The following is a 25822-nucleotide window of genomic DNA, read 5'->3' on the forward strand; positions in this document are numbered from 1 at the left end:
TGCTGATTCCAACGCCTGTGCTTTAAACATGGCACTGTTCTATCAAAGACTGGTCCACAGGACTCACATAGTCTTCTTCGCACCCCATCATCCCATACCTCCAGCTCTTATCAAACAGAGAACCAGACACATGCAGAGGTACTGACCAGCCCACGTCACAGAGAAAATCAACCAATGCTGCATGGATTCACCTCAACGGGTAACTCACTTCGCACAATCAAGTTCCCCCACTACCATCTTTAGGATAGAGCTGGCATACGGATAAACCTACAGGGGGCCAATGACAGCCCACTCATTAATTAACGGTCTTGTAAAACTCTGCCCATCAGTTCAAAGGGATGGATCTTTTGTTTAGAGACCTTGATATCCATAAGGAAAAAATGATATGGCTGAAATGAAATTCACCAAATTTATGCAGGCATAAATTATGCAGAGGGGCATTTCTCATACTAAAGTCTTAAGCTGAAAGAAGGATAATTTCCCCACGATAGAGATACAGATTGGGTTTGTTAATAAATTTTTCTCTTGGTGGACATCTGGTCTTTACTGATGGTAAATGAACTTTATTGACTTTGGTCTTCATTGATGATAAATGAACTCTATGAATGAGTCCTATAAATCTGATCACCCTCCAAAAATTATCACCTTTCTATAAGGGGTTCAGTCAATACCAAAACCTGACCACTCACAAGACCCTCAAAAGATCAGACCAGAAAAGACATGACTGTAAGCGACTATTCGGAGCCTTAAAAAACACACACAACCAAGTCTCTTATGGCTTGAAGTCCAACTTTTCCATGCCAGGTCATGTTTTTCAAATTCTTCTGCATGGCATATAGAGAGTCAATTAAAATAGTAAAATATACAGTCAAAAGATTTTTTTGCTAAAAGGATCAGCTCCTCACTAAAGATGATCCCTGAGCTACTGATTGAAGAAAATTAAAGTTGAAAGGGATTCACTCCTCTGATCTCGCTTTACAGCTGTAGAAGTTGAAAACAAGACAGGTTAAATGACTTGCCCAAGCCCATACAACAGGTAGTCATGGACCAACCATGGGGCAACCACAGGAAAATCAGGCACGTATACAATCCTAGGCAGATTATTTACCTGAATTCCTTACATTGGTGTTGTTCAGTTTGGAGTCCTTGATTACCAAGTGCTTAATCCATAGAGTAGGGGCTGTAATTTCTGGGAAAAAAAAAAAAAGAAGAAGAAGAAGAAGAGAGAAAATAAAATCTGGGCAAAGGGAGTGGTTAACTTGGAGGGCGGCCCCCAGACTTCAGGAGCTTTTTCTAAAGCCTGAGGCATCAAGGCTTTGAGCTTTCTCCCTCATTTCACATCCACTTTGTCTCAGTGCCTTCTCCCTTCTCACTACGGAAGCTCCTCTCCCCGCCAGCTCATAGGAGCCAACCAGGGCCTCCCCTGCTCAGAGGCAGAGTGGTCTAAGTCCAGAGGCGCTGAGCCGCTCCATCCAGGAATCAAAATATTATCCCAGGAGGTGAGGAGCATGGGCCAAGCCAAGTCTCTCTCAGCTGCTTCCCTGGAAGAAGATTTAAAGGGGATAAATCAACAAATGAATGCCAAACAGACCACAGAGACCATTTTGAAGGAAACGGCTGAGCCACAACAGATTTCAGCTTGCTGAGACTCTGTTCCACATGGGAAGGAAAGTGATGAGTCCAATGTGTGCGTCAATATCCTTCCTAATGGTTTCTCATGAACAGAGGCTGAATCCCTCCATCCAGAGCTTGGGGGGGCCTCTAGGCCGTTCAGGGCTTGGGTCACACGGTGGACAAGTGGTATGAGAATTGGGAGGACCCTGAACACACTGAAGAGTGATGAGTTCTTTAGTGACATTGTTGGGGCGATCTCCCAAGGTGACACGGTCTCCATTTCCCACTGATCCCTCAAGATCCAGACTTGCCAAAAATCCAGGAGATATGTGGATCACAGAAACATCTGAATTTCTAGGCATGAACACACATATATGTGTTCCACTAAATGACCAGTTGTAAAGGATAGCTCACATTTCAATCCTTCTACCTAGAGCTGAGCCTCTGCTAGGGACATCTGTAGCCACAGTATCAACAGTGGCATAATTTCTTTTCATTCCTGTCTCCCTGTCCAGTCTCGTGATCAGGTCTGGATACACTCAACTGAAAGCTGCTCAAAGCTTGCTGTATATTGCACTGAGAGCCGAACCTCATTGTCAGACTTTCTAGAAACTGCACTCTGCCAAGCTTCATACTCCTCCTCATGGGAACCTGGAGTATATGGCAAAGCACACTGAAGAACATAGGCCATGAGCAGTTCAAACTCAAATAGAGACCAGCCTTCTGCACCCAACGCTCCTCTTGTCTACTCCTCATACCTTCAGGGACGTTCAGCCTCTATCTTACTACCAGCTACACTATTTCTCTTGCCCTAGAATTCTCTCTCAAATGCTCTCAAGGTCCAACTTAGCCAAACCAGGTCCACTAACCAATCTCTTTCCTCCTACTTTCCTACCATACCTCATCCCCACCATCCTCTCCCCTCTGCCCATTCCAGTCCCCCCACTGCAATGCCCTGATTCTTCCCTTCCCCTTTCAAGGTCCAGCCCAGGTCCCATCTGTTCACATAGTCTTTCTCCAGACCACTGTAATCTCTTTCTTCAAAAAATGTCCACTACGATAAAAACTGAGACCATATAACTTAACACATAAAACTCTCCAGTAGTTGCCATTGTCTTGAGAGCAAAGGCTTCGTCTCAACTATTCCTTCTTTGTCCCCCAGAGGCCTAGTACAATGCTAGGCACAGAAAAGGAACTTGTAAGTGTTGGTTCATCTACTGAAGGGACAGTGCTGGCCTGTCTTTCTCAGCCATGGCTCTTTGGTCTTGGCAGCTTGAAGGGTCCATCCAGGCTGTGTTATTGTTGGACATCGGCGGCCAGGCAGGAAGCCTGGCTAGAACAGAGGGCCTTTCCAGAAGTAGAGAGTGTACCAGGTTCCTGGGAGGATTTGCATTTTTTTAAAGGTTAAAACAACCCAGCTTAAACTGGGAAGAATTGAAATTAAAAAAAAAAAAACTAATAATAAAGCTTATACAAACATCCAAAGGAAAGACGTTCCTCAAATATAAAAATGGGTGGGAGCATACGAGTCGGAAGTAAGCTTACCATCTCCATCGAACACGGGCTGAGTCTCCATCGTGGGTGTCGGCTTCGATCCGTCATCTGAATTGAGGGTTAAAAAGAATCGAAAAGAGACTACCATTATTGAGGTAAATACTATCTACTCTCCAGCACTGTTGAATGGTTGGGGTTTGCACATGGCCCGGCCAAGTCCCAATGAAGAGACCAAGAGAAAGGAAAGAAAGAAAGAAAGAACAGGAAGAAAAAAAGAACCCCAGAGAAACACCAACAGTAAGACAAACCCAGGTGTATGTTCACCATCCCAGGGGAGGGACAAAAGGGAACTCAACTGTCATGACTTTGGAGGGCCCTTCCCCATCAACCCGCATGTACCGGCATGATGACTCTGTCAGCCCTGGTCCTCCCCACAGGAAAGCTGGGGTGGGGGGGTGGGTGTGCATCTTCCCCAGCAGGCCTGAGTTTTTGGCCAGGCATGTTAGGATAAGGTTGGTGTACTTTGTGGCATCAAATTCTGGTGTCCCCAGTTCCTTCCTGCCCTTCTGTGAAAGGTACCAGCCTAGTACCTAGTGGCCCTCATTGAAGAGCTTCAGGAAAACAAGAGACTGTGGTGTATTCCCTCCCAAACACCTAGCTATTTCTCTATCCTCACCTAAAAAGGAAGAAAAGGCAGGAAGGACCATCCTCTCTCCAATATGCTGAACTGAAGAGAATCAGGAATCCTTAGAACACTTCTAACTGTGAAACATTGTGCCCTCCCATTCCCGGTGAGAGGTGGGGGCAAACAAAATAGAAGGGGATGTAAGAAACTGAACCCTGGATTGGCTTTGAAATTTCTACCATAGATGATGGGAGCACGAAGTTCCCAGTAACAAAGTGCTAATGCACATCGTTCCGACAGAGTCAGCAGCTATCTGTAGAGCAAGAACCTCTGCAGGGCAGGAGTGAGTGTGGACTTTACCACCTTTCAGGACTCTGGGTTACTTTCATCAAGATCCCCCAAAACCTTAGTGCAGGGCAGTTCCTCTCAACTTTTTTTCATTACTGTCCACCTAAAGAGCATTTTCAGATTTTTTTTTTCCTAATCGCCTTCCTAATGAAATATTAATAACACAGATACACTGTGTATCTGTTGATGTACTATATGTATATCTGCGCTTTATATGTAAAAAGAGCAAGAGTGCTTTTGTCCCCCCTCCCCAATCAATTTCGCCTTCTTGGTATCTCTGCCTCCATTGAGAATACATAGTTTAGAGATTTCTCTGCGTTCTCCCTGGGAGGGGCTGGGGGAAGAAGAGCCCCTTGTTCTCAGGCAGTGGGATGATTACACCATCCCCCAGAGATCTTGTACAACGGAACACTATATTCTCCAAGCATTAACTAATTTTTTTGTCATTTTATTCAATCATTTATTTTATATTTATTTATTTTTATTTGTTTTGCCAATGGTTCTTATTTTTAAGTTTTTGGTTATTATAATTGGTATTTATTTATTTTAATGGAAGAATAATTAACATACAATATTGTAGAGTTTCAGGTGTACAACATGGAGAGTTGATGCTCATACACGTTACAGAATGGTCACCACAGTTTGTCTAGTTACCATCTCTCATCACACCAAGGCTTTGCAATAGTATTGACTATATTCCCTATGCTGTACATCCCCGTGTCTTACTTATTTTATAACTGGAAGGTTGTACCTCTTAATCCCCTCCACCGAGTTCATTAACTATGAAGAATGCAAGTTCTCAGAGTCTCAGCGACGCCAGTCACATCACCCATAATAACAACCCTCCGCCATTTGGAGCTCCCAAAACCTTTGGCCGACTTCCCTGCATCTTATCAGGGAGGGAGGAAAAACACAGAGTTCTGATCCCTTTCTTACACCAACACCCCACCCTTGGGGTGTTCCGACCGGAGAGCTGGAGAGACCCTAATCATGGCTGGAGGCTGAGGCCAGCGGCCCGACCATTGCGTGACACATGACCCTGCTATCATGCTCCTGTGCTGACACCAAGACGCAGCTCCCACTGGGGCCGAGGCAGTCCTGCACCATCTGACAATCAGCCCAAGGAACGAGATACAGCAGGGGGAGAGGAGTTAACTTGCTGGATATCTTATTTGCCGCAAACTGGAGTCCAGAACAGGCATCTTTTGATGCAAAGCCGTGTAAGTTTGATCTGGAAGTCATTGAGGGAGAATAAACACAGAGCAGAACCACACAATGTCATTTTTTAAAATAGCATCACTTCCCCTGACTCTATTAACACCTCTTTCCATTGAATTCAATGAGCCACTGAATGAAGTCTTTTGGCAGCTGCAATGCACATTTGGTTGCTCCTGCCGGATGCAGAGTTCACAGTCTAAATAGCCCAGCACGGTGTGCTCAGCCCCTCCACGTGGGGTGGCCTCACTTTAGGGGCCTTAAGAGTCACAAAGGGAAAGTGAGAAATCAAACATTCCCAGAGGGACAATGGTGAGAACCCAAGTGAAAAATGGCTCCTGCAAGATTTTAATATTCAACTACAATCCTCCCATATTCCAAGAGCCGTAGCTCTCTCCGGAGCAGGATAACAGAAAACATTCTGCTTCTTTCTGCCATCAACCAGATGAGAGTCTGGGACTGCCCATCTGGTGTAGCAATCAGCAAATGTCTGTTGCTCAAGGAGAGGAAGAAGTGTTTCCAGTCTCCCGGGAAAGTTTGGCACTTCTGCAGGCCAAGGACCTCCACGGTCGCCCAGATGCAGGCCCGGAGCCCACATCGCATGGAGGCACGTGCAGGGAGTGAATCTTCCTGCAGGGCAGCGTCACCAAGGGTGAGGAGATACAGCTGTGCTGCCGCAATGGAGGCCCTAGATGGAAATCTTTATAAAGTGAGAAAAGACAAAGTGCCCACTGCCAGGAGAACCACCTGTGTGATTCAGCTGCCCAAAGGATGAGAAGCCAAGCCAAAGCCAACAGGACCCTCTGACCATCATCTCTGGGCACCTGGTTCCCAGCCCGGCAAACAAGCGCACCCTTCTACCAAACACAGGTCCAAGGCCTGGGTCCAAGGTCCACATCAGTTCTGCTTCCCGGCAAGCCTTGGGACAATACCAGGCCCCACACTGAGTCCTGGGGAGAGAGAAAAGCTTCCACTCAGTCTCCCAGTCTCCAGTGGGGTCACACTCCAGATTCTGGCTGTATATCCAATAAACTGGGTAACCCGAACCCCTCACTTTTCTTCTCTGGGCAGTGATATCCTCTTCTAAAAATGAAGGATGCCTGCCTCCCCAGTCTCGGGACAATGTGCAGGAGTAAAGACTTTAAAGGCTCAGGAGCAAGGACTTTAAAAGTATAAATACCACGAGTATAAACCATCTTATCCAACTGCTTACTTTTAAAAGATTGGATTTACAAAATTAAAATCCTATCAAAGTTTTTAAATTAAAAAAATAAACTTTTCAATTCAGTAAGAAAGAAGATGAACAACCTAATTTTAAAATGAACAAAATATTTTAATAGACATTTCATCAAAGAAGATGCATGGACAGCTAAGGGATACATGAAAAGATGCTCAACATGATTAGTTGCTAAGAAAATGCAGATTAAAACCACAATGAGGTACCACTATGTACCTACTAGCATGGCTAAAATTGTAAAAATAGGAAATACCAAATGTTGGCAAGGGTGTGGAGAAACTAAAACCCTCATTCATTGCTGTGGGAATGTAAAATGGAGTAGGCATGTTGGGTAACAGTTTGGCAATTTCTTTGAAATGTTAAACATAAACTTACCATTCGACCCAAATACTCCGGTCTTGGGAATCCATCCAAGAAAAAGAAAAACAGGTCCACCCAGAGACATGTATGCAAATATCCATAGCAGCATTACTTATAATAGCCTCAAACTGGAAACAATCCAAATGTTTGTCAACTGGTGAACAAACAAATGGTGAAAATACCCATATAATGGAATATTACTCAACAATGAAAAATAACGAATTCCAAATACATAACAACGTAGATAAACTTCAAAAACATTAGACTAAATGAAAGAAGCCATGTACTAATGCTACATATTGTAGGATTCCACTTAGGTGAAATGCCCAGTGAAGATAAGTCTATAGAGTCCAGATCTGTAGTTGCCCAGGGCTGGAGGAGGCAGTGGGGTGTCACTATGAATGGGTACAAGGTTTCTTTTTGGAATGATGGAAATGTTCCCTGGTGATGGCCACATGATGCTCTAAATGTGCTAAATTCCTTGAAGTGTACATTTATGATGGGTAAATTTTATGGTATGTAATTATGCTTCAATAAAGCTGTTAACACAAAAGGGAGGTAGGGCCAATGTCATCTCAGATCCAACCTCAGGCAGCACAGCTGAATTATTTCAGTGATCCTTAATTGGCAGGGAGACTCTCCCATATATTTTATCTGAATCTCAGTTGACATATATGTACATGATGATGTGATCCCTGGTGCTCATCGTTGGTGGTTCTTTTGGACCTCAGATAGTAGGACTATAGTTCTCTTTAACACCACAACACTCTTCCAGAACAAGGAGAAGAGGATAGAACACTGAAAAAAGCCAATTCGAAGATTATCATTTTTCTTACAGGGAGAAAAATGTAAATTTGGAAACACTAAAGAAAAAAATAAAATAAAAAATTAAAACAGTAAAATAAAAAGCAAGGCAAGCTTACATTCATGAATGAATGAATGAGGAAAACCTGACAGAATTTCTCAAGGATGATGTCAAGATCAACAATAATGAGGCTACATTTTGCAACACTCAGTTTCTGGCAGGTGGTTTTCCTCATCTAGTCTCACCACTGGCCAGCACAGAGGAAGTCACCAGGCAGATAAAAAGAGATGGAGTCTCAGAGCAAGAAAGTGATTTGCTCCAGGCCCAGAGGCAGTGAGCAGCTCTGGAAACTGCCCAGACCCAGGGCCCTGGCGTTTGGCCTTCCAATTTCTCCAACCCCCAACCATGCCTCGTCCTTAAGGTGCAGCCCCAGAAAGCTACAGCCCCCGCACGGGCTCTGCAAGGCTGTCCAGACAGTGGGTTTGTGTGACAGCACAATTCCTTGCCCTGCGAGAAGGCCTGACCCACGCACAGACAGCTGGAAGTCACTTCGACCCCCGATGACACCGTTCAAAGCCTCCTCTGTTTGGCTTTTTGATTCCTGATTGACATTCGCTGGCAAGTGGAGATAAATGCGGGCTGAGGACAATGTTGATCCGCTCTGACTATTCTCAGCGAAAGACTTTTCAGAATAACAAACAAAACAAAACAAAAACTCAAAAACATTGGTGTGCTTAAGGGACTGAATAGAGCCCAAGAGGTCCAGGGAAGCAGGGCCAGGGCTTTCAAGGGGCTGGCAAGTCCATTGAGGAGTTAATTGTTTGGGTGTACAATGAGTTTATTCTGACCACATACAAAGAGCTTTCTCTTTCAGGTCCTTCAAAAGCAAATGTGTCAAAGGGGCCAGAGGAGGAATCTGTATTAATGGCATCTCTTGGGGTCTCTGAGACTGCAGAGCCTTGGAGAATGAGGAAAAAAGAAATCACCACCCCCCTCCCGAGATTCGGAAGGTCTCTCCACGATCCCAAGTCCCCTTCGATTCTTGGGCTCTGCCCAAACCATGTCCATCACCGGCCACCCTCCCTCTTGAATTCTTTTAGGCTGCCGTTGGTCATCTTTTACAAAGGCATGGAGATAAACTTCAGCCTGGCAGAAGCACTGGAAGGTTGTTGCTTTTGATGGGACCACATTTATGCCAGAGCCACCAGCCCCCTCAGCGTGCGACTCGGGGACCCAGGGTGGAAGTCGAAATGATGTATTCTGGGCATCACAGGGAGACAACGGTGCCTGTTTGCAAAAGTTCCTTAAGACCCTAGCTCTAATCATACCAGGAGGAGGACGGAATTTTAGTGAACATTTCCTGAGACGCATGTCCCATGAACAATGAGGCTCAGAAATGTACTATGAGCTGTCCTAATCCTGACCTTTGACAACAGGGGTTATCTGGGCACCTCAGGTCCTTTCCAGAGCAAGAGATCAAGGTTTTATATTCCGTCTACCCACCTGCATGCTCCATCCCAAAAGAAGTAAAAACAAGCTCAAAGCCGTCTTTTTGCAACAATTCCCTACATCCTCAAGCTCCACATTCCCCCAAATAAGAGTAAAAACATGATGACGGTGAAAAAAATAGACCAGACATGGAAGAAGAGGAGAAAGAGGAGGAGGGAAAGGAGGGGAGAGAAGGGGGGAGGAGGGGAGAGGAGGAACCACCAGCAGCAGAGTCAGTTCTGACCTGGGGTCAAAGAGAGCTGGGCTAGTTTTTTAACTCTTTAGTTTAAAATAATGATAGATTCCCAGGAAGTTGCAAAAATAATACAGGGAAGTTCCATGTACGCTTCACCCAGTTTTCCCCAGTGGTAACATCCCATAGTGAACATAAATATATAGGTAACCTCATTATTGTACAGTATCAGAGTCAGGACATTGATAGTGGTGTCATCCATAGACCTTATTCACATTCCATCAGGTTTTTTTTGTTTGTTTGTTTTTTGTTTTTTTTTTAAAGATTTTATTTATTTTTATTTGAGAGAGAGAGAATGAGAGAGAGGGAGTACATGAGAGGGGGGAGGGTCAGAGGGAGAAGCAGACTCCCCACTGAGCAGGGAGCCCGATGCGGGACTCGATCCAGGGACTCCAGGATCATGACCTGAGCCGAAGGCAGTCGCTTAACCGACTGAGCCACCCAGGCGCCCCACATTCCATCAGTTTCATATGTACTCATTTGTGTATGCGTGTTGGGGGGGTATTTCTATGCAGTTTTATCCATGTGCAGATTTGTGTAACCACCGGCACAATTAAAATACAGAACCATTCCGTCACCACAAAGATCTCCCTCTACAGCCCCTTCATCATCACACTTGCCCTCCTCCACCCCATCTCTCACCCTGGGCAACCACTAATCCTTTCTCCATCTTTATAATCTTGTCTTTTCTAGAATGTTACATAAATGGAATCAGGCAGTAAATGACCTTTTGAAACCAGCTTCTCCCACTCTGCATAATGCCCTTGAGAGCCATCCAAGTCGTGGTTTGCACACACCAACACTCTGTACCCTCTTGCTGCTGAGTCGTATTCCATGGGGCGGAGGCATAGCTGTGTTTCATCCACCAAAAGACATCTGAGTTGTTTTCCTCTTCAGTTACCCCAGATAAGGCTGCCATGATCATCTATGTATGGGTTCTTGGGTACACACAAGTTTTCATTTCTCTGGAATAAATGCTCAGGGGTGCCCTTGCTAGTTTATATGATAAGTGTATGTTTTGTTGTTTACTCTTTAAAGAAACTTCCAAAGTGGGCGCCTGGGTGGCTCAGACGTTAAGCGTCTGCCTTCGGCTCAGGTCATGATCCCCGGGTCCTGAGATCGAGCCCCACATCGGGCTCCCTGCTCCGTGGGAAGCCTGCTTCTCCCTCTCCCACTCCCCCTGCTTGTGTTCCCTCTCTCGCTGTGTCTCTCTCTGTCAAATAAATAAACAAAATCTTTAAAAAAAAAAAAAGAAAAGAAAAGAAACTTCCAAAGTATTTTCCAGAGTGTGTATCACTTTACATTTTTACCAACAATGTATGAAAGATCCACTTTCTCCAGAGCCTTACCAGCATTTGGTATTGTCACTATTCTTTTTTTTATCCTAGCTCTTCTAACAGGTGTGTAGTGATATCCTATCATGATCTTAACTGGCATTTCTTTACGGCTAATGATGTTGAACATCTTTTTTGTATGCTTATTTGCCTCCTGCATATGAGCTCTGGTAAAATGTCTATTCATGTATTTTTTCCATTTTTTAAGTGGAATTGCTTTTCAACTGGCTGAGTTTCTGAGAGCTCTCTACATGTTCTAGATAGCAGTCCTACGTCAGATATATGGTTTGTAAGTATTTCCTCCCAGTCTGCACTTTTTTTGTTCTCTTAACAAGATCTTTCAGAGCAAGTTCTTAATTTTGATTAGGTCCAATTTCTCAACTTTTCAATTTTTTGGATCATGTGTTTGTTGTTCTAAGACATAAAAGCCCTAGGTTCACCTAGCTATAGTTTCTGAGCATCTCCTCCTATGTTTTCTTCTACAAGTTTTAATAGTTTTACATTTTACATTTAAGTCCAAGATCCATTTTGAATTCATTTTTGTTAAGATATGAGGTTTGGGTTGAGGGTTTGGGGCTTCTTGTTTGTGTTTTTGCCTATGGATGTCCAATCGCTACAGCGTCATCCTCCTCTGAACCGCTCTATGCCCCTGTCCCATCAGTTTGCCAGCCTTGTGCAGGCCTTTCTCTGGGTTCTTTACTCTGCTCCACTGATCTATGTGTTCATCCCTTGGCCAACGCCACACTGTCCTGATTACTGGAGCACTGTAAGTCTTAATCAAAGTATTATGATTTCAACTTTGTGACATTCTGGAAAAGGCAAAATTATGGAGGGAGTAAAAAGATCAGGGGTTGCCAGGGGTGGAGAGCACGGAGGATTTTTAGAGCAGCGAACATACTCTGCATGATACTGTAATGGTGGACACATGCCATTTTACATCTGTCTATTCCCACAGAAAGTACAACACCAAGAGTGAGCCCTAACGTAAACTACGGACCTTGGGAGATAATAACGTGTCAGTGAAGACTCACTAATTGTAACAAATGTGCCACTCTGGTGTAGATGTTGATAGTGGGGAAGCTCTGCCTGTGTGGGGGCAGGGGCTGTATGGGAATCTGTGTACTTTCCTCTTAATTCTGCTGTGAACCTAAAACTGCTCTAAAAAAAAAAAGAAGTCATTTTTAAAAAAGGAAATGAAACAAACATTTTTAAAAAGGGAGAGATCACTGCATTTGTTCAGAAGAACACAGGGAAGCATGAATTCAAAATTCATCAAGGGTCATGGGGGAGTAAAGTATTAAAGATCTCTTTGTTTTAAAAAAACAGAGTGATACCTCCCACTTAATTTTTCATTTTAAAATTGTTTTAGCTATTCTAGCTCCATTGCCTTTCCATGTAAACTTTCAAATAAGCAGCTCCTGGATCTCAGTTTTCTTTCAGCAGGCACAGAATTGGTGACACAACAGGACCCGAGAGTGGCAATTCGTTGGCCTCTCCCCCAGGAGCTGTATGGCACTCAGAGCTGGAGAGTGTGGCTCAGATGTGGCCCGGAGGCCTTTGTGCCCACACGCAGAAATCCCTGCTTCCATCCAGGTTCCTGGGCCACGCCTGAAACTGAACTCACTCAGTCAAGGAACAGTGGGCCAATGAACATATTCTCAATGGCCTGTCAATCTCTGAGTCCTCACCTGGACGTGCGGGGCCCCACAAAGGTACCAGGCAGAAGGATCAAGAACTGGAATGGGAAGTCATCAGAGAGGGAGACAAACCATGAGAGACTCTTAACTACAGGAAACAAACTGAGGGTTACAGAAGAGAGGGTGGTGGGGGGACGCGGTAGCCAGGTGATGGGCATTAAGGGGGGTAGGTGATATGATGAGCACTGGGTGTTATATGCAACTGATGAATTATTGAACTCTGCATCAAAAACTAACGATGTACTATATGTTGGCAAACTGCATTTAAATTAAAGAAAAAAAAAAAAAAGAACTTGCTAGTGGGCCATGCTCATCCCAGGCACCTTCTCCAAGGGTCTTTCCTTAGAGGCTCTGGCCATGGGAACTACCAACCAGGGCTGTGTGGTGGGGCCACCTGCTTTGCCTTCCTGCAGAGGTGACAGCTTCCCAGCCTCTAGAAGTCTGTGCTCCCCAGGGAGGCTTTACCTCCACCTGAAGATAACCTCTATAAGAAGAGGCTAAGAACCATCAGAATGTGAGTTCCACAAGACAAGGTTAGGCTCTTATCATGTTAGTTGTCGCTGGGTCCTCAGTGACTGTAACAAGCCTGGCACTTAGGAAGCTCTCAATAAATATTTGTTGAATGAAAGAAGAAGAAGCCAAGTATAAACAAAGGTTACTAATAACACTAATAACACCAAGAATAAGAATCTACCACAAGGAGGCTTTTCCAGGTCCCTAAACCTCGTTTCCTCTCTAGTCCTTGGAAATGGGGATATGGCAGGGATTCAAACTCTTCATTTAGTATCCTCCACGCTTACGTTCGTTTCAGAGATCCCAGAATAGGGACTGGGGCAGAGGGCAGGGCTTGAGTACGTGGAGGCGAGCTGGGGCGGGGAAGGGAGGAGACAGAGCACGCACATGCATGCTCCAGCACATTTGTGCACTCCTCTCTGCCACCAAACGCTGCAAAGCTGGTCGCCTGACGTGTCGGGCTTGGTCAGGGTGGCTCCGGCACTGGCAAGCCGAAGCCACACACACGCAGAGCGCAGAAGACTGCCTCTCATGGGTCTGGAGCTGCTAGGCCCGCTTCTGTTTCAGCAGGTGCTGTAGCAGAATGACGGCTTCTCCCCGGGGAAATCCAGTGCGAGCAGAGGCCAACCCGTAGAGGCCATCGGCTGCCCATCTCCATTCACATCCAACCCCAGATGGTAGCGAATCAGACTGTTGCCACCTGACGACCATGCTGACAGGTCAACTACTGACCCCGCCCCCCCGCCCCAGTGCTGGGGGAGAGGAAAGAAGGGTAGCTGGGAAGAGGGTAGAGTCATTTGAGCAGGAGGGATGCTCCACATGTAGAATGTCCTAAGACAGCCAGCGATGCACAGCTCAGGGCAGTGAGGTGAACCTCATTCAGGTGTGCTGACCACAGGAGGGCTGAGGCTGGAAGCGCACCGTCCCCGTCGTCTGGGATGCCTGCCACCCATCACCCCTGCCCGAAGCACATCCCTCAGCCCTGAATGAGCATGCTGCTTAATCCATCACCTGAGTGACAGGTAGCTCAAGCTGGCACCAACCTGTAGACCAGACTCCAAGAGAGATTCTAAAAATGGAGACACAGAAAGGGACCCTGGACAAATAACTGTGACTCACTCTTTACTTAAGAGCACAGGGTATGGAGCAGCTCATGGGGGGTTAAAAAGTCTCCACAGATTAAAGGTGGGCTGGGTTTGGGGAGCTCTGCCCCTCTCCAACACTGGCTTGACAAATACAGAAGTCTGTGCAAAAAATGCAAGCAGAGTCTGCTAATGTTTCTATTTTTCTCTCACTTTCTTCAAACAGCTAAATCCCAGACTTCTAACAAGTAGGAAATATGCAAACTGCAGAAAACCCCTGATGGTCCTCAACTTTCACTTGCCGATTACTGAAGCATCAGCAGGGGATCTCCAGGGTCCTGGGCGCTCAGAAGAAGAAAGCTCCCAGGGAATGGCCAGGAAAAAATTTTACAAGTGCTCTCCCCTTATCCTCCCATTTCATTGTTCTTATCATCCCCTGAAGGCTGAGAACTCCCCTCCTGCACCTCACAAGCAATCATGCTCAGAACAAGTCCCTGACTTTGCGTTTGGCTAGCTCGGAAGCTCCTCAAATCATCCACGTTCCTTAGCATCAAGACCCCAAAAAGAGGCACCTCAGGAAAATGTGCAAGCCTTGGTTGGCCAGGAAAACCCACTCAGGGTAAATTCATGATCTCTAAACCCATTTTGCTTCCCAGCCATGTCCCAGCTGTCCTTCAACCTGCTACAGTTGAAACCAAAAATTCATCTCTACCTCAGCTTCTGCAGCCTTCGACTGTTTTTAGCAGCACATCGTCAGAGCTCAAGGGGCTGCTGGTGGCCCTCTTCCTCTCTTCTGATCATCCTCTGAAGCATCAATAAAACACACGGAGAGGCACGTGTGCCCCCCCACTGCCCACATACACCCCCTGCCCCTGTATCTCTCTTCAAGGGCAAGGACCAAAGGAGAAGAAGGGGAGGGGAGCCAGGATGGGAGTGCTCCAGGTCAATGGATATTTGAAACTCAAACACATGGCCTGGGACCTACGCTGCACGTGTTAATTACCACACATGTGCCCATAAAGGAGTCCGTTAAACACAAGAGGCCCAAAGAACAGAGCGAGGAAAGGACATTCCAAGGGATTAAGTAAATAGTCTGAAGTTCTGATCCTCCTCCCCCCCCCAGAGCACGTGCATCTGGGTAAGATAACAGCGCCTCCCTCCCTCCTTCCCCCACTTCTCCCCTCGGGCCCCACACCTGTGAACCCAGGAGCCACAAGCCAGGCCTCCTGTCTGGGCCAGCCGCCTGTGACCCGCTACTGCCTGGCCTCTCTCCCTCCTCCCTTCCTCCTGCTATCTCTCTGAGCCTCCTCCCCCAGCCTCCTCTGCTGGGCCTTCTCCTCCTCTCCTCCGCAGGACTAATTCCTGGCTGGCAACCAGACCCTCCGTCTCCGCACAATACACCTTTTCATTCCTTCCAGGCAGAGAGAACCGATCCCTCTGAGCCCTGTCAGTGGAGCAGGCTCCCAAAGGCAAGAGGGTGGGGAGAGAAGGGCCTGGGCCCGCTCCTCCCCCCCCCCCCCGTCCCCTGCCGCCCCCACCACTCTCACACCCAGACCTGGGGCGTCCTTTCTGGCTGTACCGCTCACCCTGCGCGAGGGTCCGGGCCGCGCATCTCTGCAGCAGGCCTCAGGGCTGTGAACTCCAGCCCTAGGGAGATGCCGTCTAGGAGACCCCACGTGTGGGCACCAGCTCAGACAAGAGGCCTTTGTGTCTTCCCACCTGCTGCCCTCCGGAGCACATTCCATTCTTAAGTGGCAGCTGAGAGAGGGACCTCGGTGGCCGACACAGGATATTACAAATGCCCTCTCGCACCCTGTCCCCCTTCAAACCCCGGCTTCCTGGACAGGTGTGGCTTCAGGTGGCCCTTCCTACAGGTGGCCTGAGCCTGCTTTTCTCTGCACTGCCCACGGCAGACAAAGAGAAGAGGATTAGCACCTAAGCTGATCCTCCAAAGTAGAAGGAAGGAGCCGCTCTGGGCAAAAGTCAAGTCTCCAGAGGCGAGTGAGCCCTAGCATCCCCCACCAGGCCTCTGCACCAAAGAGGAGGCCTCTGCAGAACCATCTGGGAGGGAGGAGCCCATGTGGCGTAGGGAAGCAAATTGCTGGAAACCAAGCAACTTATCTCTAAGATGAGGCTTCGGACTCTGCCCCTATTCCTTGCACTGTCCCTGGAGGAATCAGGTGTCCCTGTCCTCTCCCAGCTGGATCAGCAAGAACCCACAATGGCCACAGGTCTGTTTCTTTTGTTGTCCACAGGGTGCAAAGCCACATCAACCTGGAAAGTACTTCCCTGTACAGTTTAAGATCCCAGATCCCATGGTTCGCCTGTCTGGGTGTGGGCGCTCCATTCAGCTTCATGCCCTCAGTTCCCTTTGGTCGGGGAAATCTGGGTTGTCTGTTTTGCAGGACTGCCAATTGTTTTTTCTACCACTGCGATCTCATGACCCCGAATAAAGGCGATGTTCCTGAAGTCTTCAGTTACAACAAGTCAAATCGAAGGCAGCTCCCCTTTGAAACTCCAATAAATTGCAGACAGACACACGTGCCATTCACAGTGTTGAGGAGGTCAGGTCTTTGCAGGAAGAACCATTCACGCCCCTCTCCCACTTTCCCACCTAGAAGGGAACGGCCAGCATGCAGGGCAGCCTCTCCCTGTTCCGGGAAGGACCCAGAAAGGCAGTTCCTCCCTCCTTTTTGCCCACGTATGCATTCCTACTTGTGGGAAGGCCCATTAATCCATGTTTTCTAGTGGGATCCCGATGCTCCACTTCCTCGTCCTCTTGGAACACCTGCATTCAGGCCGGCAGCTTCTCCAGAGTCTCATTTCCTGCATTCGGGCAGGGTGGTTTCGCCGCCTCTTCCCATTCCCATGGGACAAGCATGCAGGGCAGGGTCCTGGACCTCACCTCCGTCTCCCTGTGACCACGGGTGCAGGACAAGCCCATGTGCCTCACGACGACGCTATATAGGCCCGATGCGCCAGGTGGACATTTAAGAACATGCAGTTCCCCCAAGGCCCAGATTCGGGTGCGAAGCCTCAAACTCAGCTACCATCTCCTGGCTGGGTTTTTACCCAAGAGCCTGAACCAGGGGTTCTGGAGTGTTTGTACACTCAGTGAAATTGGTATTGGTCCCCCATGCAGCTACCAGAGCGTGCACTCGCACTCTCTCTCTCTCTCTCTCTCTCTCTCTCTCTCTCTGTTGTCCTGGAGGTAAGTGGCAGTGGAGCTTAGTGTCCTCCACCCTGGAAATTATGGTCAGCATATCCCAGGGACTTATTCCTCATGTTGGCTGCCCCACTAAACAGCACTCAGACAAGTGCCTTAATTGAGGTTAGCCGCATAATTTGTAGGGCTCAGTGCAGAATGAAAACGCAAGGCCCTTTGTTCAAAAAGCAGGAAAACAGTGCCATCGAGAGCACCAAACTATAAAGTTTTATCCTCTCTTCCATAGTCTCTCTCTTGACTTGTCATGGTGTTTTAAAATTTTCTATTTAATGTTGTTCTGGGGGAAGAAGGATTAAAATTTTTCACGTCCCGTGGAAGCCCCCACAGCACACATCACAAAAGCAATATGCCAACAGGGGAATAAGGACGCACACGTGCGCGCCTCACTGTCCCACGGGGCTTTACTTAGCAAAACACAAGTTTAAAGACAGAATGATTAAGAATCCCAAGACAGGGCGCCTGGGTGGCTCAGTTGGTTAAGCGACTGCCTTCAGCTCAGGTCATGATCCTGGAGTCCCGGGATCGAGTCCCGCATCGGGCTCCCTGCTCGGCAGGGAGTCTGCTTCTCCCTCTGACCCTCCTCCCTCTCATGCTCTCTGTCTCTCATTCTCTCTGTCTCAAATAAATAAATAAAATCTTTTAAAAAAAAAAAAAAAAAAAGAATCCCAAGACAATAGCAGCACAGGTCACAAGCCTGTGAAGCTGGGCTCGTCTTCGTGAAGAAAATCTGGACGGGCTGGAACAATTATTAAGGAGAATCAGCGAGTGGGGAACAGATGTTCAAACTGGTTTCCAAAACAAGAGGGTCGGGGCAGACCTGGACATGCCTACCTTCATCGTCCTTTTTGGTTGCATGCTGGCTACCTGGTAGTTGACTGACTGAACTGCCCGGGAGCCAAGGTTCTCAGGGTCCCTGCCAGCTCTGTATCCTGCGCTCACTCACCTCCCTCAGAAATTCTGGGTGCGCGGTCCCCACCACCGTGTGAGCCTTACTTACCTCCTCCGCTGCTTCTAGGAGGAAACCCAGGATAAGAATGGAGATTTTCTGTGGGGGACTTTTAGCTTACACCCAGGCTCCTTCCATCTGGTCTAGAACTCTTCTTGGACTGGCTTTAGAAGCAAACATTTGGATAGAGCATAAAACTCTACTCACCTTTCCTTCCTGAGTTACCCTGGCTCAAGGGCTTGTCGGTGACTGAACCTTGGGTAAAAGGGAAACAAAAACATAGACATTCAGAATGTATCGTGGTTGGTTTCTTTCAAAGAGCTGGCAAAGCCTGACGCTGTGAGCATGTGGTTATGTATATACATACATTGTATACACGTCTGGGGACATTATATACAAAGTACACACATACACGTCCTATGGCATTTGCTTAACATCAATGTCACTGATATCACAGTCCCAGTGAGATGAACTATGATTTCCAGGCAATAATCCTGACCAGATTTTTACAAAACTTCACCTCCACAGAACTCCCTTGGTGAACGTTCCAGAAACTTCCCCTCACCTCCACTGCCCATCTCCCCCACTTCCTACCACCTCCATGTTCTGAGCCATGTCCACTCAGTAGGGCCAACTGAAAAGAAGCCCCTCTTACTGCAAATACGATGACTGACATCCCTTGCTGGTTAGGGCAGGAAATCGGTGATTTTCCATCTGCATTAAGTAGAAAATTGTTGGTCCAATTGTACTGAATGGGCCAAAATAGTCTGAGGCATGGAAACAATTTTCTAGATGCAGCCTGTTCCTCAAGGAGGGGGTAGTGTGTGTGTTTGGCCAAACACTTTGCCCTGTGCATGTTAGGATGCCATGTGCACCCATCCTGCGGTCCCGACCCCATGGCACCTGTCTTCTCCATGAAGCCCACACATGCAGGGCAGAGCCAGCACACACACGTAAGGACATCTGTGGAGGTCCCGCCACCAAGAGAAAAAAAAAAAGAATCCCTATTTTCTCATTCCATAGCATACTCCTTCTCTATATATTAGTTTTGTGAGAATTCAATTATATTACCCTGCATGGCTTGTTTCTAGTGCATTTGTTTGCTTTAAATGAAACTTTCCAGGTCATTTGCAAGGAGGGCTCATTCCTGCCCCTCTCCACATCAACCCCAATTAAGGTTTCCAGTTTCCATGTAAACCACAAATAAAGTAAACTTTCCATTTTGGCCTGCAAATCTTGGTTTCCTAATGTAGATACTTACTGCCCTTTCTTACCATTCCCTCTATATAGCAGGGCCAGTAGAAAAATGAATAAATCTTGTGAAAAAAGAAAAATGTTAGGACAGCAGGACTGCTAGCCCTTGGAATTTCTCATAGGCTTTAGAATAATGCTTTATACTTTGCTTGGACTTAAATATTCAAGATAAGTAAATAAATAAAACTTCATACACACAGATACGAAGAAATATGAAGCAGCTGGTGGCTGGATGGGCTTTTTTGAATGAGGGCTGAGCCACACAGTGAATTAAGGGAGTGACTCTCAAGTCCCCTACCATCTGAATGGATGTTAGAAAGTGTGGGGTTTGTGTAAATCCAAAATCCATGATCCCGTGAGGTTGACCTAAGAACAAAAATTCTCTATGCTCAGAGAGTTGGCAAGGATTTAATTTCTCTATGGACTAGTGTAGCGGGTCACTATGAAGCAATGATTCCCTCCCTCATGTAGTCATCAAAACCACCTGAGAGGGCGCCTGGGCGGCTGAGTTGTTAAGCGTCTGCCTTTAGCTCAGGTCATGATCCCAGGGTCCTGGGATCGAGTCCCACCTCGGGCTCCCCGCTCAGCGGGAAGCCTGCTTCTCCTTCTCCCACTCCCCCTCCTTGTGTTCCCTCTCTTGCTGTCTCTCTCTCTCTGTTGAAAAATAAATAAAATCTTTAACAAAACAAAACACCTGAGAAGCTTCACTAACAGGTGGCCTCCCATACTCATACTCCCTCCATACCTACTGGATCAGACTAAACAAGGCAGAGCCTCGACAACTGGGCTCTTTTTACTTCCCCAGGCTCTGCTGCTAACAGCCAGATTTGAGGGCCACTGTGATGAACGTTTTCCATTCGTCTACATTACATTGTTCAGGGGAGGAGGAGCAAATACATGGCACGCGGGCCACCACTCTCTCCTCGTGTAGCCATGACAGACATCACTAGTTGATCATTCAGCCTTGAAACCCATTCAGTTTTAAGATCGGTTTTAAGATCCATCTCAATTATGTGCTCCCAAGGCCACTGGCAACCAGAGCGCCCCGGCTAAAAACTGACATGCCGTTCTCTGGGGATTACAGCTGAGGCTTGGGAAGAGACCGTTGAGCCAGAGACCTAACTCAAAATAAAGGAATATATACACACAGGCATATACTGGCCCGATCGCCCAGCTACCTACAGAGTAAGTGTGTCAGCGTGGAATCCTCTCGACCTGGAAGAGGGCTCCTAACCACCCCCCATCTTTCAACCATTTCTCCAAGGTTCCCCCACGAGAGGCAAGAGACCAGCTAGGGGTCTCTCTCCAGCTCTTCTTTCTTCCCGCCCCTCCCCACGGTACCTGAACATACAGGAGTTTTATTCTGCACGGAAGAGCCACTGATGGGCTTCCCATCTGGGGTGACACACCAGCAGTACCCTGTGTAAGTATGGCACTGAACCTGTTCAGGGAAGCGGGGGAGGGGAAGAGAACCGTAAGTCGTGGGGCACGTATCAACAGTCAGCTCCCACCCCTTGCAAAGCGTTGCCACCGTGGTGGAGGAGCTCCTTCCACCTCTCCCCCAGCACCTGTCCCCACGGTCTCCTGCAGGTGGGTCAGTCAGTTGACAGCATGGATCATGCGTCTTGTGTGCGACTCCCAGGCACAAACACAGCAACCTACCTACGTCTTCCTTATGACGTGTAATGCTGAACATCTCAAATCCCACCGAGATATAAGGTATTAAGTGATATCCTCTTCATTCTCCCCGCTCCCGAACACTGGCATACTCTCCCAACAACTGTAAAAAATTCTGATTGGTGAACTAATTTGGCAAGTACATGTTGGAATGTCACCATGGCTGGCTGTAATGACCCTTCCTTAACAAGCGGCGACCAGTAGTGGGCTCTTCTTCTTTTTCTAGCTTCTCCCAGCATCTGGTCATATAATCAGACTGCCTATTGATCGGGTGGCTCTCCTGAGACCAGGGCACATACTAGCGGTTGCCCACTAGATGACAGTGTTAAGGTAAGAACAAAGTCCCTTGACCCTACAGCTTCTAGTTCTAGATGCCCTGCTGCTCCTCTGTGTGATCATCCTCAAGCCTCCATAATTCGGTCCACCCTATCTGGGAATAGTAAATACAAATGAGGCTTTTGCTTCATTTGGGGTAACTCTTCTTTCTCTTCCAACAGCTATCACTCTGTTCACTTTCTCTCACTCCACCCCATCTCACCACTCTCTTTCCCATCCATTTCCCAACATGGAGTTCCTAAACACAAATCAGTGCTGAAAACCACTCCATGATTTGCCATTGGATTCAGGATAGAGATTAAGCTCATTAATGTGGAGCTCAAGGTCCGCAGCAATCTGCCCCCTGCCTATCCCCGAAGCCTCATTTTACACCCATGTCTCCACATACACCTTGCAGTGGAACCACAGTGAACCCTTTGAAGCCCGCAAACACATCCTAGGATTTCATGATTCTGAACATTTGTTTGCTCCTACTATTCAGTGGTCTGGGATACCATTCCCCAAATCATCCCCAACCCTCCTCTAATCCCTTTGTATTCCCACCCATTTCATGATACACTTTCTCTGCAAAGCAGTCCCAGCCTCCCCTCCATACACCCTGGCTCTCTAAATTCAGAGTCCTTATCTCCCCATCAAGACTGTGACCTTCCTAAGGCAAGGGACTGCATCCTGGTTATTTTCTATCTTCTAAGCATCCAGCAGAATGCCTGGCATTTACTGTAGGCATTTGATGAGTTGAATAAGTGCTTAATTATCATATTTCCTCAATTCTTGGTCCCCATCAATTCTAAAAATGTAGCATCAATTTAAACAGCCCCGCCACATTAAACGTGGACCTCAAGGACGGGATGGGTGCCAACTGCAAAGATATTAACATGTGGGGGGGAAAAGTGCCTCTTGGGATCAAGGACATATTGGAATCAAGGATGGACAGTAACAGCATACAAACTGAGCGGTGAAGTACACAGGGGTATACAGGCAACAGAGATCTGATGGCCTGGGTGAAATCCAGAAATGATCGGAAAGGCGGAAAAGCTCCAGAATGGCTTCTGCTCTTGGGTGGGTACTAAAAGCTGTAGTCTTCCCCCAGACTAGTTGTTTTACTACAGACCTACCCACAGAAGTCAAGTTAAGAACAAAGTGGAGGGCATCGTGTTCCTACCAGTATGGTGACTGGGTATAAATGAAGCCTTTACCTCCACTGTCCCAGGTAAAGAAACTACAGTCAATGCCTTTACTGCAGTACCATATTCCAGTCCCACTTCACCCCGTGGAGACATCGATAAACCCGATGCCTACCGTTGCTGCCGTAGGTGCTCACCCACAATCAGTGTCTTGGGTTGAGTCGGCGCTACCTTCTGAGAAAGCCTAATAACGGAATGGAAGAAACCCAGACAGACCTGGGTTTGAATCTGGATCCAGCCAGTTACAAATTAGGCATGTTACTTAGCTCTTTGAGCCCCAACTATAAAATGGGGAGAACAACGCCAAACCTGGAGGGCCCTGGCAAGGAAAACAGACAGTGTGAGTCCAGTGCCTGGCATGGGAGATGGCTGGGTGCAAGGTGGCCCCGGCGATGACTGCTCTCAGCTGTGTCACAGACACCTGGCAAGCCGGCCCCCTCCCAGGCCAGAGCTCCCCTAGTAACCTCCAGAGGCTTGGGTGGGAAACGCTGCTGGAAACTTGGGAGTTTCCCCTTCAGATTCTGTCAGCCCTGCAGGGGATAGTTCCTAGATGATTTCTCACCAGCGGCAGCATTTTAATGGGGACTGGCTGGCTCCTTTCGCCTCCCTGGCCAATAATCACCTGTGGGGAAACCAGTCCTCGGGGCTGGGCTGCCTCACTGACTCACTCCCAGGCCCCTTGGCTCCCATGGCCAAGGCCAGCTTCCCTCTCCATGAAGACTCTACCCCGCTGCCCCCCGCCAAGTCCAACACTGGAAGCAGTGCCTCTGGCCCAATGCTGCCTGCTGGGGCTGGGTGCTACGGTCACTCAGGCTGCAGAGAATGGCTGGACAAAAGCCCTCTCCTCCCAGGCGTGCAGAGTCCCAGCCAAAGCTACTGAGGGGTGAACTAAATGCATGAGTAGGAGGCTAAACCCAACGCTTTGTTTCAGGGGATATAATCTGACCTCTGGGCTAAACAGGTCCCCAGGGCCACAAGCTCACTGAGTGTGCCCATTGTATCCCTACAGGCATGTGGACGCTGCCTCCGAGCCCCCAGCCAGGCCCACAGGCCCAAACACAGCCCCTTTTTCCCCATGGCTCTCAGCATTTTCCTTGGACCAGGCTCCAAGGAATAGACTCCAGATTACAAAATCCTCAGGCTGGGAGGAACTCAGGAGGTGACCCGAAAGGTCACTTCCCTTTGCCAGAGGAGCCCCGTGTTGTTCACCCATGATTCTCAATCAAGAGGTTGTTTGTAAGTTGTCTTGGGGAGTTTTCAAGATGTCTTCTAGAAGTAAAAGAAGTTACATGGAGACAGAAAGCAAGGGTCATGGAGTCAGAAGGCAGCCCACTTAACTAACTAGCTCCACCACTGAAGTTAAGTTAACCACTTATCTTTCCAACCCTCTGCCGCCTTGGAAAGGTCCTTAATCAAACCAAGCCTCAGACTGTCCCTGTCTACTTAAAAACTGGAGATAATTATGGGGTGCCTGGCTGGCTCAACGGTTAAGCATCCAACTCTTGGTTTCAGCTCAGGGCATGATCTCAGGGTCATGATCTCAGGGTCATGAGATCGAGCCCCATGTCAGGTTCTGCACTCAGTGCAGAGTCTGCTTGAGATTCTCTCTCTCCCTCTCCCTCTGCCCCTCCCCCCGCTCGTGCTCTCTGTATCTCTTTAAAAACAAATAAATAAAATATTTTTAAAAATAACTGGAGGGGCACCTGGGTGGCTCAGTCGTTAAGCGTCTGCCTTCAGCTCAGGTCATGATCCCAGGGTCCTGGGATCGAGCCCCACATCGGGCTCCCTGCTCAGCAGGAAGCCTGCTTCTCCCTCTCCCACTCCCCCTGCTTGTGTTCCCTCTCTCGCTGTCTCTCTCTCTCTGTAAAATAAAATATTAAAAAAAAAAAAAATAAATAAATAAATAAATAACTGGAGATAATTATACTTACCTCACTCTGTTGTTGAGAGGATTAAATTAGATAATGTAAATAAAGCACTGAGCTCGCATGGTAAGTGCCTGGTTAAGCTTAGCTATTTATTTTTATTACCATCGTGTTATTTTTGAGCAAACTATCTGTACACTCAAAAAGGGCACCGCCAGATTCTCCGATGGGCACAGCCAGATTCTCTGATGGAAACCAAAGAACATCCTATTCTGACCAGTCCCAGGGGAAGGGGTAGTCTAAATTCAGCAAAAAGTTTGAAAACATTAGCGGGAGAAGGGAAATTTTGTTTTCATACAGAAACAGTTTAATTACTCTCAGAGGAGAGAAGTAAGGCTTCTTGCAGAAAAGCAGTCAGGCTGTAAATTCTATAGAATTGTTGGTTTATATACACACAATCAACATGTAAATTCTACCTAGTTTGGCTTCCTCCCTTGAAAACTTATTTAATGTTTTAAATTAATAAGTAATCCCCTTTGTTCTACCTCCCCCCACCCCAGCCTCAAATTAATCAACTTTCATATTTAATTTATGGGAAAATCATGGGCCACAAGGAATTGAAAAGGTAATGAGCCATTTCCAGCATCTCACTATGCGGCTCTCAAAGCTCAGGGTTGTTCCAGGCCCACAGGTATAGATACAAACCATGGAATTTGCTCCTATTCCTCTCTGGAGCATCCTGGGAAAGCTGAAATGTCAATTGATGGGTCTTCCTTCAGAGACAAAAAGTGTTTGTACATCCACCTAAGTGAAATTACTCACGGCTTAACTGTACTGTTGACTAGGACTGTCATACTTAATATAGGCTTTTATACACCAAGAATGTTGTATGTGAACCTCTCAGTAACCATAAATCCAAAACCTATAATTGATACACAAAAAGAAAGGAAAAAAGCCAAACATAACACTACAGAAACTCATCAATCACAAAGAAAGAGAACAAAGGGAGAAAGGAACAGAGAACAAAACAATCAGAAAACAATTAACAAAATGTCAATAAATCCATACCTATCAATAATTATTTTAAATGTAAATGGCCTAAATGCTCCAATCAAAAGACAGAGGGTGGCAGAATGGATTAAAAAAACAAAACCCATCTAAGTGCTGCCTAAAAGAGACTTATCTCAGACTTAAAGATACAAATAGACTGAAAATGAGGGGATGGAAAAATATTTACCATGCAATTGGAAGTGAAAAAAGAAGCCAGGG

General features: G+C 47.0%; 1 protein-coding gene across 2 annotated transcripts in view; it reads right to left on the reverse strand.

Moving 5' to 3' along the window:
- Nucleotides 1–25822, reverse strand: part of SMOC1 (SPARC related modular calcium binding 1) — a 150057-nt gene that overhangs the window by 33696 nt on the left and 90539 nt on the right. For both annotated transcript variants that reach the window (XM_021679530.1, XM_021679531.1), the window contains exons 4-7: nucleotides 20833–20932; nucleotides 18445–18492; nucleotides 3160–3216; nucleotides 1109–1189 (exon numbers count right to left, since the gene is read on the reverse strand). In XM_021679530.1, the coding sequence (XP_021535205.1) occupies nucleotides 1109–1189; nucleotides 3160–3216; nucleotides 18445–18492; nucleotides 20833–20932 (286 nt within the window). The remainder of the gene's footprint in view (nucleotides 1–1108; nucleotides 1190–3159; nucleotides 3217–18444; nucleotides 18493–20832; nucleotides 20933–25822) is intronic.

Source organism: Neomonachus schauinslandi, chromosome 9, assembly GCF_002201575.2.
Source record: "Neomonachus schauinslandi chromosome 9, ASM220157v2, whole genome shotgun sequence".
Lineage (NCBI taxonomy): Eukaryota > Metazoa > Chordata > Mammalia > Carnivora > Phocidae > Neomonachus > Neomonachus schauinslandi.